This window comes from Salminus brasiliensis, chromosome 1 (genome assembly GCF_030463535.1).
Source record: "Salminus brasiliensis chromosome 1, fSalBra1.hap2, whole genome shotgun sequence".
NCBI classification, from domain to species: domain Eukaryota; kingdom Metazoa; phylum Chordata; class Actinopteri; order Characiformes; family Bryconidae; genus Salminus; species Salminus brasiliensis.
In genome coordinates, this window is record NC_132878.1 from 29,169,873 (window position 1) to 29,188,927 (window position 19,055).

A 19,055-nucleotide genomic window follows, 5' to 3' on the forward strand; every position below is an offset into this window, starting at 1 on the left:
TTGTAAACTGTGATATGGTGTGAATTTTAAACTTTGATATGTTGTGAGTTGTAAACTGTTATGGTGTGAGTTGTAAACTATTATGGTGTGAGTTGTTGTAAACTGTGATATGTTTCGAGTTTTAAACTGTTATGGTGTGAGTTGTTGTAAACTGTGATATGTTGTGAGTTGTAAACTGTGATATGTTTCGAGTTTTAAACTGTTATGTGTGAGTTGTTGTAAACTGTGATATGTTGTGAGTTGTAAACTGTGATATGTTGTGAGTTGTAAACTGTTATTATAATGTGAGTTATTGTAAACTGTTTTTATGGTGTGAGTTATTGTAAACTGTTTTTATGGGGTGAGTTGTAAACTTTGTTGTTATGGTGTGAGTCGTTGTAAACTATGATATGGTGTGAGTTGTAAACTGGTATGATGTGAGTTGTTGTAAACTGTGAAATAGTGTGAGTTGTAAACTGTATAGTGGTGTGAGTTGTTGTAAACTGTATTGTGGTGTGAGTTGTTGTAAACTGTATTGTGGTGTGAGTTGCGGTTCAGAGGGTCCTGACTTTTTGGTTATAAATAATTCCACCTCTGTCTCTATGGTAACACAAGTCTAACTCCTGACACATACTGCATACATTTAACACCTTCTGCACTCTGACCCAAGGGTGTGTGTGTGAGAGTGTGTGTCTGTCTGCCTGTATGTGTGTGTGGTTTACAGGGATTTTTTTGTGTCACTGTGGGAAGTCACTTGTCAAGGTTAAAGGCTGCTATCATGACTCCTGAGCTGTCAGTCACTTTGTGCCACCCAGACGAGGCCACTTCAGAGTGAATTCTAGTCCCATTCATATACAAACACTCACAGACATTTACATCGGAAACCATCTAACTCTTTTCTGCAGTCACTTTCTCTTTCACCCCTTTTTCCATCTCTCTCTTTCTCTCTTCTTTTCCATCTGTATGTGATTTAAATCCAAGCTCAGTTCAGTGCATGTGTGTGTAAGAGAGAGACAGAGAGAGAGAGAGGGAGAGGAAGCTGGGAGGGTTAGAGTTTGTTTTGCAGGCAGGACAGGGCTTTAGTGTGTGTGTGTGTGTGTGTGTGTGTGAGAGAGAGAGAGAGAGAGAGAGAGAGAGGACGAGTGTAGAGAGGGTGTGTATAAACGGCAGGATCAGACGAGTAACGGAGTGAAAGAGAGAGAAACACACGCATACACACTCTGGACCAGAAGCAGTAAGGGAGGGAAATGGCGTGTCTGGCCACTCTCTCGTTGTGTTTACTGACCACTCTTTCTGGACTAATTCTAACCAGCGCTCAGCAGGATGACGTCTTTACTGTAAGTCCAGACTACAGTTGCACCACTTGTACACAGCTACTGTGATTTTCTAATTGATTAACCCATTATTAACTAACTGCAGCTTATTACTTACTTATTAACACCTATTCAGTATCTGCTATGGAGTATTCAGTATCTGTATCAGTTTGCTCTGAATTATTTAGTATTCACTATGAATTTAGTATGTACTAGGAAAGTATTCAGTAACTGCTTTGAATGACTTGGTATCTACTGTGCAGTATTCAGTATCTGCTGTACAGTATTCAGTACTTACTGTGAATTATTCAGGATCTACTATGAAGTATTCAGTATATATTGAAGTATTTAGTATTTACTATTAATTATTTAGTATCTATCATTATTTATTCAGTATCTACTAGGAAGAATTCAGTACTTACTATAAATTATTCAGTATCTTATGAATTATTCAGTAACTACTATAGATTATTTAGTATGTACTAGGGAGAATTCAGGCTCTACTTTGAATGATCCAGTATGTGTTATGTAAGTATGAATTTTTCAGTATCTGTTATAAAGCACTCAAGTTTCTACCATTTCTTACGGCAGATATGAAGAACATACACTCTTAACCAGGTTGTCACTGTCGGAACAAAATCTCAAATCTCCTAAAAAGTAACATTACATTCTTAGCGTTCAGTGTAACAAGATTAACTTTAGGTTATTTTGGAACATTCCCATTGATCAGTCCATTACAAACCTTTGAGACAATGTCAATGTATATACATGCATATTCACATGTATGAAACACATCATCATGACCTAAATCTTGTTTGTCATAGAAAATATTCTATCCATTTCAGTCAGAATGTGTTTGAGATCACGAGCGTTGATCATGTGGGTCCAAATTTCGGAGTGGAACTGCACACACACACTTTACTGTTTCAGCCCCCTGCCTCAGTCTGTCTGCTAAACCCTGTTTGGTTTGGTGAGAAGAGTGTTTGTGTATGTGTGTGTGTGTGTGTGTGTGTGTGTGTGTACGTGTCTCCTTTCCTGAGCATGTAGGAAGGTCAGCGACCCTACAGCTGAACCTCTTCTTCACCCTGTTAGAATAAACATCTCATCTGTGTGTATGAGAGAGAGAGAGAACAGAGCTCAGGCAGGAAGTAGAGTTCCTGGTTTTCCAGAAATCCCTGCAGCCAGATTCATCTTCAGATGCTAAAGCTAGCCTAACAAAATACAGCGATCATGCTGCATGCTGCATCAGTTAACACTGATGTCGCTCGACACTAAACTCCAAAACTGTTACAGAACAACACCATTCAAACATGATCTTAAAACTACCAAAACCTCGCAATGACCACACTGGACTGGACTTTTTAGGGTAGTTTAGTGAGCGTTGTTCATATTCCAACTCCGTAATAAGTCCTTAAATCAGCTGATCCAGAGACATTCAGGGGAAATTGTACATACGAGTGAAAATGTAGGCCATGTTTGCGTAAGGTGCGAGGAAGACTTTTCAAACCCCATTCATTTTTGTCAGACAGAAATCCAGCTTGCCTCTGACAAAACAGAATGTTGACACAATTTCAGAGAGTGACCAATAATATAAGGAAATGTATATCTCATATTGCAATTGTGTATGTATACCATACTTTAAATCATTACAGTGGAAAGAAGGAAGATTACTCCAGCAAAACTAACTCAACAAGCTAAAAGTTATACTTTTATGTATATACGTTATACTCCATGTCTCTGACTAAAAACCTTTCTCTTGAGTCCTGTCGTCTTGATGCTAATTCACCTTATTTTGCCACAACTGCTTTCAAGAGTTGCTTTCTTCCTCTTTTGTGTAGAATTGTTGGTCATTTTGTATCGAATGGTTTATGGTCTTATTGGATTTAAAGTGAAGGCAGTCAGAAGTAGGCTACTGCTATAGACACTGATAGTAGGTGAAGTAGCTCACTGTGCTAACCCAACATCCCAACAGGCTATTGAAGTTCTTTAGAGCTCTTTAGAGCCGAGCTAACTAGCTTTCCAACACAACACAAAAAGAGCGGAGTGTTGTGGGGCATAATATTCAAAGAAAAAGAGGATCTGCGTCTGTGGTTGGAGGCCCTAAATTTAAAACCTCCACCCAAACGTCCATATGTTTGCTCTTACTATTTTGTGGAGTGAAAACTCAGTTCTAAAGTGAAGCAGACACATCGGGTTCTTTAAGACGTCTTGTAAGACGTTAGCCTCAGAGCTAACCTAAGCGAATCACAAGCACCCGTCTTCATAACCGAGCCATTTCTCTGGATAAGGAAGCTGAAGGGTTTGTAGATGTGGGGGTACCACTAACACCAGAGCTAACCAAAGCAGTGGTAGATAGTAATGAATCCAGTGGGCTAGTGCTAGCACTGTAGTTAATCAATGTGTCCAAAAACATTTGTCTCTTGATTCATCTCTCCAGCACATCCAGATCTACATTAATTTGGCATATCAAGGTGGTTTGGACACACGTTTCAACCAACCCAGAGATACTCTCAGATTTACGGTTGACTATGGCATCACCGGCAAGTGAATCCCAAAGTTTCCAATAACAGAGCCAGCACTTAAACAGGTTCACCATTTGGGAGTCCCCTGTTTAAATTTTGTGCAAGTTTTTACAGATGCCGGTGACAGTCTATTTCCAGTGTTTGTTAGCAATGTTAGCCTAGCATTCCTGATATGTTTTATTGTAGCAAATATAACCCACAGTCATTGTGATTCATAGATTTTCTTTATTCTGTTGGTTATTATTTTTTTGCCCCGCCCACTGGTGCATGATGATGTCATTTTGGATATAATTTTTTGGATTAGCATATTTAAATCACTACTCCCATCATTGAAATGGACACACACACACCCTGAACCCATCAACTCAAAATGAGAATCTCTCTAGTTTCCCACGATCCTTTGCTCTGGAATTCCCTGCTGCACTGGATCCAGCTGTTTAGACTGTTACACACACACACACACACACACATACACACACAGTCCTGCATGCAGCAGTGGAGGTCGAGGGGTTTCAATGAAATTAGGCAGTATATAGTGCTGTAATGGGAATCATGTGCTTTAGGGGGCTGTGGTGGTGAGGCTGTTTATCAGGGTTTGGAGCATGTGTGTTCACCGCAGGGTGAGATAGTGAAGATTTTCCAAAACCCTGTTCCCCTTTGCTCTGTAGAAAATCACAGCTCAGACCTGGGGTCACCTCGATGCTAATAGCAAACTACAGAATAATAACTTATCCTCAATGTTTGTGTGCTGTAGATTGCTAATGGGGGCTAAAGCAGTGTGGGGCACGGTACACTTAGGGATCTGCGGATGTGAGGGGGTCTCTGCTCAATAACAGACTTGTAAAGCAGAGTCAAAGCTAGCTTTGTTCTGGGTGATAGTGGGGAGAAATGCTCACTGTCTGATTTCACTGAAGAAGTCCTTTATGCTTTTTCAAAAGTCATGGCAATGATAATAATTCTACATTTATTTCAGATATTAAAAGATACATCATTAGATGTACTGACTGTATACCTCAGGGTAAACCAGCGCAATGGTGTTAGCATGCTAAACAGACTTATTAGCTATTAGGATAATATAATTTCACATTGCTATTAGGATAATAGCAGTGTGGAATTATTTATGAGCGCTGGTTAAAACAGCTGATACTAGTCTGACTAACACAGGCTCCTTGACATGAAAAAAATGAGCTACCACTAAACCAGAGCTAAGCAATGCAGTAGTAGATAGTGATGAATCTAATGAGCCAGCAGTGCAGTTCATCAATCAACATGCCCAAAAATGTGGTTTTGAACATGGTATGATTTACATTAGTAAAAAAAAAAAGCTCTTCTTCTCAGAGCTGAACAGTGGCGTAATCAGAACTGCTTTGACCACTGCACAGTATGTGCTGTCACTCCACACACGGTGGTCCAGTTTGAGGGCCACAATGGCGTTCACCAGTGATTGAGCCTGCATCTTCTTGGTGACAGAGCCAGCGTTTAGCCAGGTTGCCACCCCCCCCCCCCCCCCCCCCCCCATGTACTGTGTGTGCACATTTATAGGTTTGGCGGTGAGATTGGTGACTTTCTCTAAACTACAGACCCACACGTCAGACACTAAACATGACTAGGCCGAATGACTGCCTCTGGGGTCAATGATCACTCGTTCATTTTTGCAGCACTGATTCTTTAAGGTACTCCAGTTTTATTGTAGGAAATATAATATATAAGCATTGTAAATCAGACCTCCTTCTTCTTCTATTGGCTATATGCTTATATAAATAAACTACTACTCTCATTACTAATATAGACCAGTTTACACACACACACACACACACACACACAAACACACAAACACACATCCTGGTCTCAGATGCTTCCTGCTCTGAAGATGACTCAAAATGAGAATCTCTCCAGTTTCCCACGATCCTTTGCTCTGGAATTCCCTGCTGCACTGGGTCCAGCTGTTCAGACTTTTTAGACACACACACACACACACATACACACATAGTCCTGCATGCAGCAGTAAATGCAGAGGGGTTTAAATTACATTAAGCAGTATATAGTGCTGCATTAGGAGTCCTGTGCTCTATGGGTTGTGGAGGTGAGGTTGTTTATCTGCTTCTGGTCTGCAGAGATATTCATATTTCAGTATATTTTATAGGGATTGCGGAGTACAGCAGAATTAGTAGTGTAGTGCTGCTGTACGCTAACAAAGATAAAAGCCAGGTCACCTTCAAATGATATGTTTTATTCATTTTTAAGTTATTGAAACTGAAGACTGCTGCATTGGTGAGAAGGTCCTGACTTATGGCCCCGTCCACTCCAGCTAAACTTCTCTGTCTTGGCAAGAAGTGTTCCAGGAGAGATGAAAAACCTCCTGAACCAGCACAAAATGTTAAGAACAAGCACAAAAGCACAACAAATGTGCAGATGTGCTTGTGTTACTGCAGTGGAAACATGCCCATGTATAAGGATTAGTAAATGACGTTAAATCACATACAGACTACAGCAGTCAGTTATACTAGTTAGTTCCAACATCACAGTTTGATTGGCTGAGAGGCCTTCTAGGAGTCACAATGATGGCAATTTGACTGCGTCTCAACGTCAAGCCAAAGTATCAGTCTGCTTTACTTTTCTGTACACTGGCAAAGACCAACAGGCAGTAAAAAGTAATATATTAAGTATACATCCAGAATTAAAATGACAAACAACCACGGCAAACCCAAACACTCAGAAACATCACAAACCACTATAGTGTGTCTCTAGACGCCAGCTGCAGAGTGCCCGTTTGGACAGACATCCCATTTTGTGTTTGAAGCATCATGCCGATGTTCCTCCTCCACAAAAACATTGCAGTGAAGACCTCCAGTGATCTCTGTAGATGAAAAGACACAGGAGACTTTAGTGTAAGTCTCCTGCTGCTCAATTGTCTCCTAATATTCAAAATGTAGTAATCTCACGTATGTCTCCTCCTGAGTTTTAGCACAGATCTCCATAAAGCCTCACATTGTGCTCAGATTTGCCAAGATAATAACACTGGTTTGATAAAGACATGAGTCTCAAAATCAACTCACCCATTTCTCATTCAGGACTACAAGCCTTTCAGTTCTGATGCTCTGAGTTACTATTTTATTTGGGCTGTTATATTCATGTTAATAGCTGAACACCTGAACATTTGAATAAACCAGCAATTCTGCAGCAACTCACTGAAAGCCCAGATAACCACACTGAAGCTCTCTTATTTTTGGACACATTATGAGAAGACACAATTCACTGGAAAAAAAACAAAACAATTAGGCTCAGAACAGTTGAAGGTAAAAGAGGAAGAGGATGACCAGCAACAAGATAGGAAGGATGTAAACAGAGGAATCATGAATGAGTTATTAATAAACCTGAAGATACAATAAAGGACAGCATACTTTGGAGAAACACTGTTTATATGATTTTTTTACTATGTAACATTATTTCTGTTGGAGAAATAAAAGGTAAACCTGATTGGGCAGAACTTAATGTGTTTAATAAGGGTTACAATGAGATCAAGACCAGAGAAGAGATCTTCGGCCTCTTTTTTGTCTGCTAAACCATCATAGTAGAAATGTCTGTGACAAAGTTTATCTCTGAATAAGACATGACTGAAATCACAAATACGTCTCCTGAGATATCAGAGATAAACAATTCAGCAATAAATTGTACCTCTCAGAGGCTGGACAAACACAACTAATCCTACAAATTAAATGAGGTGAAGAACAGAGAGCTGTATGACCCTTCCTCACTGTTAAAATGCAGCAATGCTTACTTACAGATCAGAGCTTCACAGATGTCAATACAAATCATCACTATCGCAACTGAGGCCTCAGGCAAACTGCAAGTCAGCTGCACCTTCAAATCAAAAAGAACTACAGTAAAACTGAAACTGTAAAACTCTGTATAACATTACAAAAAAAGCCTAATAACATAAAAACAATAAAAATAACAATACAATAATTTTGTATTTTACACTAACGCTTGTGTGTGTGTGTAGCTCCTAGTCCAGTTTGTAAGACAGGAAATAATGATCAAGGTCAAATATGAGTCTTCCTCACAGCTGCTCCACTGTTCACTGTTACAGTCTGGAAAATATGCAGCACAGCTGTGTGTGTGTATGTCTGTGTGTGTGTGTGTGCATGTGCATGTGTGTGTGAATGTGAGGGAGAGCAGCACAAATGCTCGTTTGAATCTGCGAGACGCTCTGGCAGTAGCAGACAGAGCTGGAACAGAGCATTATTGTACTGACCGAGTCACACACACACACCATACTAATGTACCTTTCCAGACGCCTCCCACTAATGCCCTCTTCCATAGCTACTGTTGCTCAGTTGGACAAGCCTTACAGAACTCCCATTTAAAAATTCTAACCCCTTCAACTCTAATGAAAGCCACACCTCAGTTTATATCACAATACCTACATTTAGAGTGTTATTAATATTCAACCCTAATGAGAGACTGTGACTCACACCTCAGTTTATATCACAGTACCTACATTTAGAGTGTTATTAATATTCAACCCTAATGAAAGACTGTAACTCACACCTCAGTTTATATCACAGTACCTACATTTAGAGTGTTATTAATATTCAACCCTAATGAGAGACTGTAACACACACCTCAGTTTATATCACAATACCTACATTTAGAGTGTTATTAATATTCAACCCTAATGAGAGACTGTAACACACACCTCAGTTTATATCACAATACCTACATTTAGAGTGTTATTAATATTCAACCCTAATGAGAGACTGTAACACACACCTCAGTTTATATCACAATACCTACATTTAGAGTGTTATTAATATTCAACCCTAATGAGAGACTGTGACTCACACCTCAGTTTATATCACAGTACCTACATTTAGAGTGTTATTAATATTCAACCCTAATGAAAGACTGTAACTCACACCTCAGTTTATATCACAATACCTACATTTAGAGTGTTATTAATATTCAACCCTAATGAAAGACTGTAACACACACCTCAGTTTATATCACAATACCTACATTTAGAGTGTTATTAATATTCAACCCTAATGAGAGACTGTGACACACACCTCAGTTTATATCACAATACCTACATTTAGAGTGTTATTAATATTCAACCCTAATGAGAGACTGTAAGTTTAACAAGGGGTATTGGGTAACTATATAAACCATAGGAATGTGTTTTGGCAGTAATTTGATTTGGAGTTGTAAAAATCGATGTTGTATAGTTTTCCCTAGTGCATACTACACCTTCCATCGGCATTGTTTGACATGGATTTGTCCAGAAGGCCCTCACACAGTCTGTTCAGGTTACATTGGCTTTGTGTTGGGATTATATGTACTCTCAGTGTGAGTTGCAGGCAGAGATGAGAGGCTGGGAGCTGTGCTGTCTGTGTGAGTTCAGCTCTGGCTTCAGTCCTCAGTGCGTTTATTATTACTGAGAGCTGGACTGTGGGAAAGAATGCAGGCTGCGGAGAATATGAAGTAAAAACGAGTGGAAGAATGACTCTGAGCACATACCACCCCACTAAAACATTTCCACATGGCCCGTGTGTGTGTGGATTACTCCCATATGACTCTTCGGCCATCATGTTTCTGAGTGTGGTTTTGCTTTTTTGCTGAGCCTTTAAAAGAAGCAGTTTCATGAAAAAACTAAGTAACGTGACTGTTCTCGGACAGTTGGCTAGGACATCTTTTGTTTTTGCCATGTGCTTCTTTAGTTTACAATGGAAGATGTTAGACTAATGTTGCTAACAAACACTGAACTTGACAGTAGGCTAGCACACATGTGCTCACTACACCAAGAACCTCGGGCCTGTTTCCACATCCGCCAGCTTTAAATAAACCCACTGCTGCTGTCAGCCAAGTCACGATTACGATATTAGAGGTGAGGTCGTTAACCAGCAGCTCTGAGACACAGGAATGGGAGCTGTGTTGACCACAGCCACACCAAACACAAGCAGAGCTCTTCCAACAACTCACTCTCTGCTCACGTTTCACTCTTTCTCTTGCTCTCACTCTCTCTCTTTACCCCCTACCTACATGTATACTCACGCACATGCGCACAACTGGAATTTATGAATGTGCTACAATAATGTTGAATAATGCCAAATAGAGGTTAGGGTTGAGTGTGTATGTCTTTGTGTAGGGCTGATATTGTAATGTCCTCTCTGCAGGTATGTGCTCGAGGCTTCTTCATGAGTGAACAGCTCACCTGTCTGCCCTGTAACTGTAAAGGCCACGCTCACACCTGCGAGGACATCACCGGCATCTGCATCGTACGCCTCTTCCATTATATCACTTTGAATATCACATTTTTTTTTCCTGTATCCTGTGCTCTTTACTGTCTTTCAGCTCCTCAGAGGGAGGAAACAAGGCTGGGTTCAGGGCTAAACCTGCGTTCACTTTACTAAACTAAAAATCACACTGATTAACTCACTGATGTTATAATGCTTCTGTTACCCTGATAGCAATAGGATAGCGGGTCTGTGTTGGCCCACTGGTGGCTAAGCTGGCGGTATTTTTGCACATCGTTTTCTAAGCCTAAATAATACTCATGCCAATAAATAAATAAATAAAAGGCTTATAAAATGTATTTATTTGTTGGAAGACAATGGCTTATTTAAATTCTACGGTTTGCTATAATAATTAGGTTAATTAGATTTAGTTTATTTTATTTATCACACATAATATAACTTCAAGTAAATTCATATTATTTTCATTTATTCAAGCTACATTATAATGCAACAATAAAGTGAAGCCTTTTATTTAATTATTCATTTGAACTAAATTAAAATGAATTAGTTCTAGATCATTTTGTTGGCATGTCCAGTATTTCTAGACTACCATATGTAACTACAGGCAGATCATATATGCCATGCTTAAATATACAGTAACTTTTTGTGTTGATTTGAAGTCTAATCTAACACAAGCCATCAGTAAAACATTAAAAAGCTGGAATGAGAATCAGACGAGCAGAATGTATAAAGAGTTTGTTTTTTCTTATTATTTATATTTGCAACATTTTGATTTTCTTAATATTTGATTATTTAATTATTGTTAAATAGGTGTTAACAGTTTGACACCATCAGTTTCAGTATCATCTATGTCTTTAGTGTTACACACTTATTAGAGTACTAGATATTACTTGGCACTTACCGTATTTCAGTGTACCCCCTGAAGTGTGTGTGTGTGTGTATGTGATTTTTAGGATTGTCAGGACCACAGTGTAGGAGATTTCTGTGAGCAGTGTGAGGACGGATATGTTTTAGAGGTTTTCCCAGACGGACGTCATGAGTGTCGCCCATGTGCCTGTCCCATTTCTCTGGAGTCCAACAAGTACGAGTCCCACACTCCATTACCCACAATCTTTTATCAACTGATCCTGATACCAATTTGAAGATTTGTATAATTATTTCAGAATTGTTGACAGATAAAACTACCGATTGTCTAAATTAACCAATATAATCAGCCAATCAGTATATTAAGAGTATATTGAGTATATTGTATATTGAATACAGAATATATTGGTGGGGCCCTATCTTTAACCCATAGAAGAGTAACTGCTGTTATGAGCAACATAGTTACATACTTTATAAAACGTGATCATATTTATATCTGATCTTCTGTCTTGTAAAGAATAATGTTTTTCTTTATATAAGCAAGACACTGTCCATTCAATTTAGATCAGAATAAATTAATTAATTAATGATTCAAATAAAAAATCCTAACCTGTGTTTCTTTGTGTTTTCACCTGTGGGTTTTCACCTATGTGTAGCTTTGCTGCTTACTGTGATAAGAAGGGTGTTGTCCTGCGGTGTGCATGCCAGGACGGCTATGCTGGACATTACTGTGAGAGGTCAGTACCTGCAAAGTCCTGTTCACTCCTGCTACAAATTCTAACATTTCACAAACAGTGCTCTGTGGTTGGTTACTTTGCATATCAGTCAAAAAGGCCTGTTTTCACAGATTAGTAGACATGTACGTACTGAATGGACTGGGGAAGTGAACAGTATGTCAAACCCCCTTAAGTCTAGGGAGTCCTGGTTTGTGATGAGTGTACCTAGTGTATAACATAAGGTGATTTTGTTTCTCATGGCTGACAGCTTCCTCTCCTCCTTCCTCACCAGGTGTGCCCCTGGTTACTATGGTAACCCCATGCACGTTGGCAACTCCTGTAAGAAGTGCGACTGTAACGGGAACTCTGACCCCAACCTGATCTTTAACGAGTGCCACAACGTGACGGGGCAGTGCCTCCACTGCTGGGGCAACACAGCTGGACACAACTGCGAGAGATGCGCCCCTGGCTATTATGGCGATGCCATCAGTGCCAAAGACTGTCGGGGTGAGTGTCGGGGTGACCACTGGACTCTTTCATCATACTGGTTTGAATAAAGGGAACTGCATGAAGGTCATTTGTGCATAAGTGGTGGCACTTAGGGCATAGAAGATTATGAAAGTAATTATTTCTGATAAAACTGTTTTGTAGATTGCAGTTCTGCTGTAGCATGCTGTTGCCACATAGCAATTATTTTTAATTATTTTATATAAACTTTAGAGCCACTAAATATGTTTTATTCATGGAAAAGTAATGTTAACTGCTAACATTACTGGAGTGGAGATCCCGGTAAAGTGGATCCTGCTTCCATTCCCGGAAGATCAGTGGGATGCATGTGTAAACAGAAGACGATACATTAGCAGGGAGGTTCTAGGAGGTTCTAGATCACAGCCAGCAGGGTGCAGCGTTTCTGCAGCACTTTAGTTTAACCACAAGTGTTTAGTCTAGCAACACCCTAGCAACCACCTACCAACCACTTAGCGTTACCTTAGCAACAATGGTAGCAACCACCTGGATCACCATAGCAATCATCTAGTAAGACTCTAGCAATCACATGGAGCACCTAAGCAACCATCTAGCGACACCCTAGCAACCATCTAGCATTATTCTAGCAACCACATAGCAAGAATCTAATGACCACATAACTGGTTAGTCACTCTAGTCTGTTCTGGTGATGTGGACCTGGGAACAGTGTGAGGCTCATGTGTGAACAGAAGCTGTTACATTAGCAGGAAAGACATTGAGGTTCTAAATCACAGTCGGGAGAGTGGAACACTTCTTTAACAGCGGTTTATTTTTGCATCTATTAACAGGACTTTAAGAGTAAATATGAGTCGTTAAATTAACCAGTATTTGTGCTTCCCGCTAAACTACCGATATATTGCTGTGTGCTTGGACAGGAGGCTTTTCTTGTAAGACCCCGCCCATCTGACTGTAGCCAACACTTACACACTGTATAGGTCTTGCACAGCTGATCCCTGAGCTGTGTGGGAAACACAATCCTGGGAACATCAGTCAAGTGTTTATACAGTTGCTCAGTGTGAATGTGTATGTGAGGCCACAGTGGTGACTAATATGCACCAGTATTGTCTTTCAGTTTCTCAGGATAAGAATATCCTTAAAGCTATTGTTACCCTTGTGTGTGTGTGTGTGTGTTAGCCCCACCCATTTTGTTTATGGTAGTTTAACCCCTCCCATTCAACCTCCAACGGTTACGCCCCACCAATTCAGTCTACAGCAGTTTGGTTCCACCCATGCAGCCTACAGCAGTTTGGTTCCACCCATGCAGCCTACAGCAGTTTAGCCCCACCCATTTAGCCTACAGCAGTTTAGCCTCACCCATGCAGCATACAATGGTTTAGCCCCACCCATTCAGCCTACAGCAGTTTAGCCCCACTTATTTAGCCTACAGACGTTTAGCCACACCCATGTAGCTTTCAGAGGTTTAGCCCCACCCATGCAGCCTACAATGCTTTAGCCCCACCCATTCAGCCTACAGCGATTTATCCTCACCCATATCAACCTCAACAATTTAGCTCCAGCCACTTAGCCAACAGCAGTTTAGCCTCACCCATTAAGCTTACATCGTGGAAATCCTTACCCATATCAACCTAAAAAAATTAGCTCCACCCACTCCAGTTTAGTCCCACACATTTAGCCTACAGCAGTTTAGCCCCATCGATGTAACCTTCAGCAGTTTAGCCATACCCATGCAGCCTAAATCAGTTTAGTTCCACCCATTCAGCCTACAGCAGTTTAGCCACACCCATTCAGCCTACAGCAGTTTAGACCCACTCATTTAAGCTACAGCAGTTTAGCTCCACCCACTCAGTCAACAGCAGTTTATCCCCACACATTGATGCTGAAGTTTTAAGGAGTGTTTCAGTCTGTACTACTTTCTGAATGAGGCAGCCAATCAGAACAGAGCTAATAGTGATTTCGGGCTCTCTGTATCTGTATCTCTCTATCTGTTTCAGAGTGTCAGTGTAACAAGTGTGGAACATCGTCGTGTGATGATCGAACGGGGGTGTGCCACTGCAAACCCGGGGTCACAGGACGACTGTGTGACCAGTGTGAAGTGAGGCAAAACTCTTTCAAACTACACACTCAGAGTTTTCCATGTTTTTTATTCATAGTATTAATAGCGTGTGTGGTAAATGTATGTGCAGGAGGGTTTCTCAGGTTTCGGCAGCTGTCAGGGTTGCAGTCGTTGTGAATGCGCTCCCGCAGCACTGAGGGCCACCTGCCACCCCCTCACGCACATCTGCCAGTGCCACCCGGGGGCCGGAGGTCGGTACTGCGAGCGCTGTCTGCCGGGCTACTGGGACTACACCCCCAACGGCTGCAAGAGTGAGTTCACACACACTGCACACACTCCTTTAGTTAAAGAGTAATACATATAGAACAAAAATAATGATCAGATATGTAACATAAGTAATGTTTTTTCTGTCCGATCTCTAAAAGAGAGATGTTTTAGGGGTGGGGGGTTTTTAGACTACAGTTATTTTTGTGGACACCTGCAGTCTGGACACTGGCTGAGTCCTCAGGTCTCATAAACAGTTTCTTCCTCCAGGCAGTCAGACTGATGAACAAATCTGCCCGACTACCGTCTTTCTTCGTCGATCTTCTTTGGCCCTTTGGTCAACCAGCAGCACATTAGCAGAGACCAGTTTAGACCAGTTTAAACCAGCATACTGTAGATTGTGTTTAGAACACTGGTATACTGGTCAACCAGTACCATATTAGCACCAGACCAATTTACACCAGTATTTATTGTATTTTGAACACTGGTATACTAGTCTACCAGCACTGTACTGGTCAACCAACACCAGATTCCAGCAGCACATTCCAGGAATTCATACTGGTCTAGGCTGTTTTTCCCCCAGCAGATGCTTTTAAACACACTAAAACTTCAACTGGAAGCTACATACTGCAGACTAACCCACTATTTCCTTCAAACACTGTGTTTACAGTGTGTAGCTTAGTTCTACAAGTGCCTGTTCTCCGAGCAGAGTGCTGAGTTTGTGTATGTGTGTGTACTGTGTGTATATACAGTGGGGGAAAAAAAGTATTTAGTCAGTCACCAATTGTGCAAGTTCTCCCACTTAAAAAGATGAGAGAGGCCTGTAATTGACATCATAGGTAGACCTCAACTATGAGAGACAAAATGAGAAAAAAATTCTGAAAATCACATTGTCTGATTTTTAAAGAATTTATTCGCAAATAATGGTGGAAAATAAGTATTTGGCCACCTACAAACAAGCAAGATTTCTGGCTGTCACAGACCTGTAACTTCTTCTTTAAGAGGCTTCTCTGTCCTCCACTCATTACCTGTATTAATGGCACCTGTTTGAACTCGTTAACAGTATAAAAGACACCCACAACCTCAAACAGTCACACTCCAAACTCCACTATGGTGAAGACCAAAGAGCTGTCGAAGGACATCAGAAACAAAATTGTAGACCTGCACCAGGCTGGGAAGACTGAATCTGCAATAAGCAAGCAGCTTGGTGTGAAGAAATCTACTGTGGGAGCAATAATCAGAAAATGGGATACCTACAAGACCACTGCTAATCTCCCTCATTCAGGGGCTCCATGCAAGATCTCAGCCCGTGGGGTCAAAATGATCACAAGAACGGTGAGCAAAAATCCCAGAACCACACGGGGGGACCTAGTGAATGACCTGCAGAAAGCTGGGACCAACGTTACAAAGGCTTCCGTCAGTAACACACTACGCCGCCAGGGACTCAGATCTTGCAGTGCCAGGCGTGTTCCCCTGCTTAAGCCAGTACATATCTGGGCGTGTCTGAAGTTTGCTAGAGAGCATTTTGATGTTGCGGAAGAGTATTGGGAGAATGTCTTATGGTCAGATGAAACCAAAGTAGAACTGTTTGGTACAAACACAACTCGTTGTGTTTGGAGGAGAGTGAATGCTGAGTTGCATCCAAAGAACACCATACCAACTGTGAAGCATGGCGGTGGCAACATCATGCTTTGGGGCTGTTTCTCTGCAAAGGGACTAGGACGACTGGTCCGTGTACATGAAAGAATGAATGGGGCCATGTATTGTGAGATTTTCAGTGCAAACCTCCTTCCATCAGCAAGGGCATTGAAGATGAAACGTGGCTGGGTCTTTCAGCATGACAATGATCCCAAGCACACTGCCAGGGCAACAAAGGAGTGGCTTCGTAAGAAGCATTTCAAGGTCCTGGAGTGCCCTAGCCAGTCTCCAGATCTCTACCCCATAGAAAACCTTTGGAGGGAGTTGAAAGTCCGTGTTGCCCGCCGACAGCCCCAAAACATCACTGCTCTAGAGGAGATCTGCATGGAGGAATGGGCCAACATACCAGCAATGGTGTGTGCCAACCTTGTGAAGACTTACAGAAAACGTTTGACCTCTGCCATTGCCAACAAAGAATATATAACAAAGTATTGAGATGAACTTTTGTTGTTGACCAAATACTTATTTTCCACCATTATTTGCAAATAAATTCTTTAAAAATCAGACAATGTGATTTTCTGATTTTTTTTTCTCATTTTGTCTCTCATAGTTGAGGTCTACCTATGATGTCAATTACAGGCCTCTCTCATCTTTTTAAGTGGGAGAACTTGCACAATTGGTGACTGACTAAATACTATTTTTCCCGTGTGTGTGTGTGTGTGTGTGTGTGTGTGTGATTCTGATTTGTAAGGTTGGCAGAAGAATGTTGGAGGTCACGGTCACAATCACTCCCACACACATTCCCACCCTCGCAGCTGCTGGCCAGCTGCATAGCCTCCTAATGCACTTCCTGTGACATCATCGTTATTGGTGTGTTAGTATGCTTCAGCTCAGCCCTGTCACACTGAAGGAGAGCAGATTAACTCCAATAACTCAGATGTCACTCATACACATTAGTTTTAGTTTTGCTCCTCAAATGATCTGAAGTGGCTGTGTTTCACTATATGTTTTTTACGTCTTTTTTGTTTGTTTGTGTGTGTGTTTGTGTGTGTGTATACAGAATGTGACTGTCCTGAGGGAAGCTGTGACATGCACACTGGAGAGTGTTTACCAGAAACTTCTCAAATCAGCGAGTGCAACACTGGTGAGTCACAAAGAAACCCACACAAACAAGCACACATAAATAAATCAAGTCTAACCTTGGAAATGAGTGTAGAAAAACCATGGAAATTGTTTAGCATATCCACAAAAATAGGTGTAATGTAACCTTAAGAAATTAGTGTAAAGTATCCTTGGAAGAAGTTTAGAATAAAACCAGGTGTAGTGCATATATGCACATAATGTAGTATAACCATTGAAACAGATGTAGCATATCCATGCAAATGGTATAGAAAAACCGCGGAAACAGGTGTAGCACATCCATGCAAATGGTATAGAAAAATGTGGAAACAATGAACTGGTTAAAGCATAACCACTGAAACAACCGTGAAAGTGATTGTGGTATAACCATGAAAACAGGGGTAGCACAGCCATGGAAATGTGTGTAGCATAATAATAGAACAAATGTATGGTAGTCATGGAAATGGGAGGAATGTGACTATAGAAAATGATTGTAGTGTATTCATGGAAATGCGTGTAAAATAACAATGGATGCACTACACCTATTTCCATTGTTATTTTACACGCATTTCCATGAATACATAAAATGGTTGTAGTATATCCATGGAAACAGTTGTGAAAATTGGTGTAGAGTAATTATGGAAACATTTATGTATTTATGGAAATGGGTGTAGTATAACCGTAGAAACAGTTGTGAAAATGGGTGTAGAGTAACTATAGAAACATTTGTAGCATATTTATGCAAATGGGTGTAGTATAACCGTGGTACCAGATGTACTCCAGATGGATGTTTATCATTCAGCCTGTTATTCTGTTTATGGATGTGCCAGAATAGACATGCACTATTTACACATTTCACACACACACACACACACACACACACACACGTCACCAAATTCGACAACAGTGATATGTGTCTCCTGTGGAGTTTATTACTGAATGTGTGCGGTTGTGATCTCCTCTCAGACTGTGACGAGTGTATCTGGCATCTGATTGGTGATGTCCGGCAGTCCAACAAAACCGTGGAGCAGCTGAGGAACAGTGTACTAAACATCTCCACTGGAGCTGCAGCACACGACCGTATCAAATACTACAACTACACCGCTCTCAGACTACAGGTACACACACACACACACAACCACATCACATAATACAACTACACCGCTCTCAGAATACAGGTACACACACACACACAACCATATCAAATACTACAACTACACCACTCTCAGACTACAGGTACACCCGCACCCACACGGCCGTATCAAATACTACAACTACACCGCTCTCAGACTACAGGTACACCCACACACACACACTCAGTCACATACACGCGACTGCATCAAATACTACAACTACACCTCTCTCACACCACAGCTAGACACTCACACAGGTTTTTGGGTGGAGGAATAAATCAGTGGTCTAAAGTGGGTTGTGACTGTGTGTGACTGTGTATGTGTTAGGCTCAGTTTGTAGGATGGAGGAATAAGTCTTCAGTGTTGAGGAGGCAGACGGGGGATCTGGAAGAAGCTGCAGCAGTACTGCTATCGGACATGGAGCTACTTACACTACAGGTTTCACTCCGTTATTATCACTCTCATCACTTTATCAGTCTGGGTATTGCTCTGATCATGGACATGCAGCTACATCATTCTGCATATCACTATGTATTAACTATAGCAGAATATACCACTATAATCACTCTAGGTCACTGTGATTCTCTGCAATTGCTTTGTAACCATTCTGTCACTATTTCAGTCTAAAGCAGTTTGTGTCACTCGATAACTCTACGGTCTTTAAATCTAGACCTTGAATCCAGTTTCTAGTCCTGGACATGCTTAGCTAAG

At 41.0% G+C, this 19,055-nt stretch overlaps 1 protein-coding gene across 2 annotated transcripts in view; it reads left to right on the plus strand.

The window, feature by feature from the left end:
- The first annotated feature begins 1,113 nt into the window (after nt 1-1,113).
- lama4 (laminin, alpha 4) overlaps nt 1,114-19,055 on the plus strand; it is a 40,262-nt gene continuing 22,320 nt past the window's right edge. For both annotated transcript variants that reach the window (XM_072676694.1, XM_072676695.1), the window contains exons 1-10: nt 1,114-1,316; nt 9,991-10,092; nt 11,025-11,152; nt 11,592-11,672; nt 11,944-12,158; nt 14,129-14,229; nt 14,321-14,501; nt 17,153-17,236; nt 18,178-18,329; nt 18,672-18,782. In XM_072676694.1, coding sequence (XP_072532795.1) covers nt 1,227-1,316; nt 9,991-10,092; nt 11,025-11,152; nt 11,592-11,672; nt 11,944-12,158; nt 14,129-14,229; nt 14,321-14,501; nt 17,153-17,236; nt 18,178-18,329; nt 18,672-18,782 — 1,245 coding nt within the window. In that variant the 5' untranslated portion in view covers nt 1,114-1,226. The remainder of the gene's footprint in view (nt 1,317-9,990; nt 10,093-11,024; nt 11,153-11,591; nt 11,673-11,943; nt 12,159-14,128; nt 14,230-14,320; nt 14,502-17,152; nt 17,237-18,177; nt 18,330-18,671; nt 18,783-19,055) is intronic.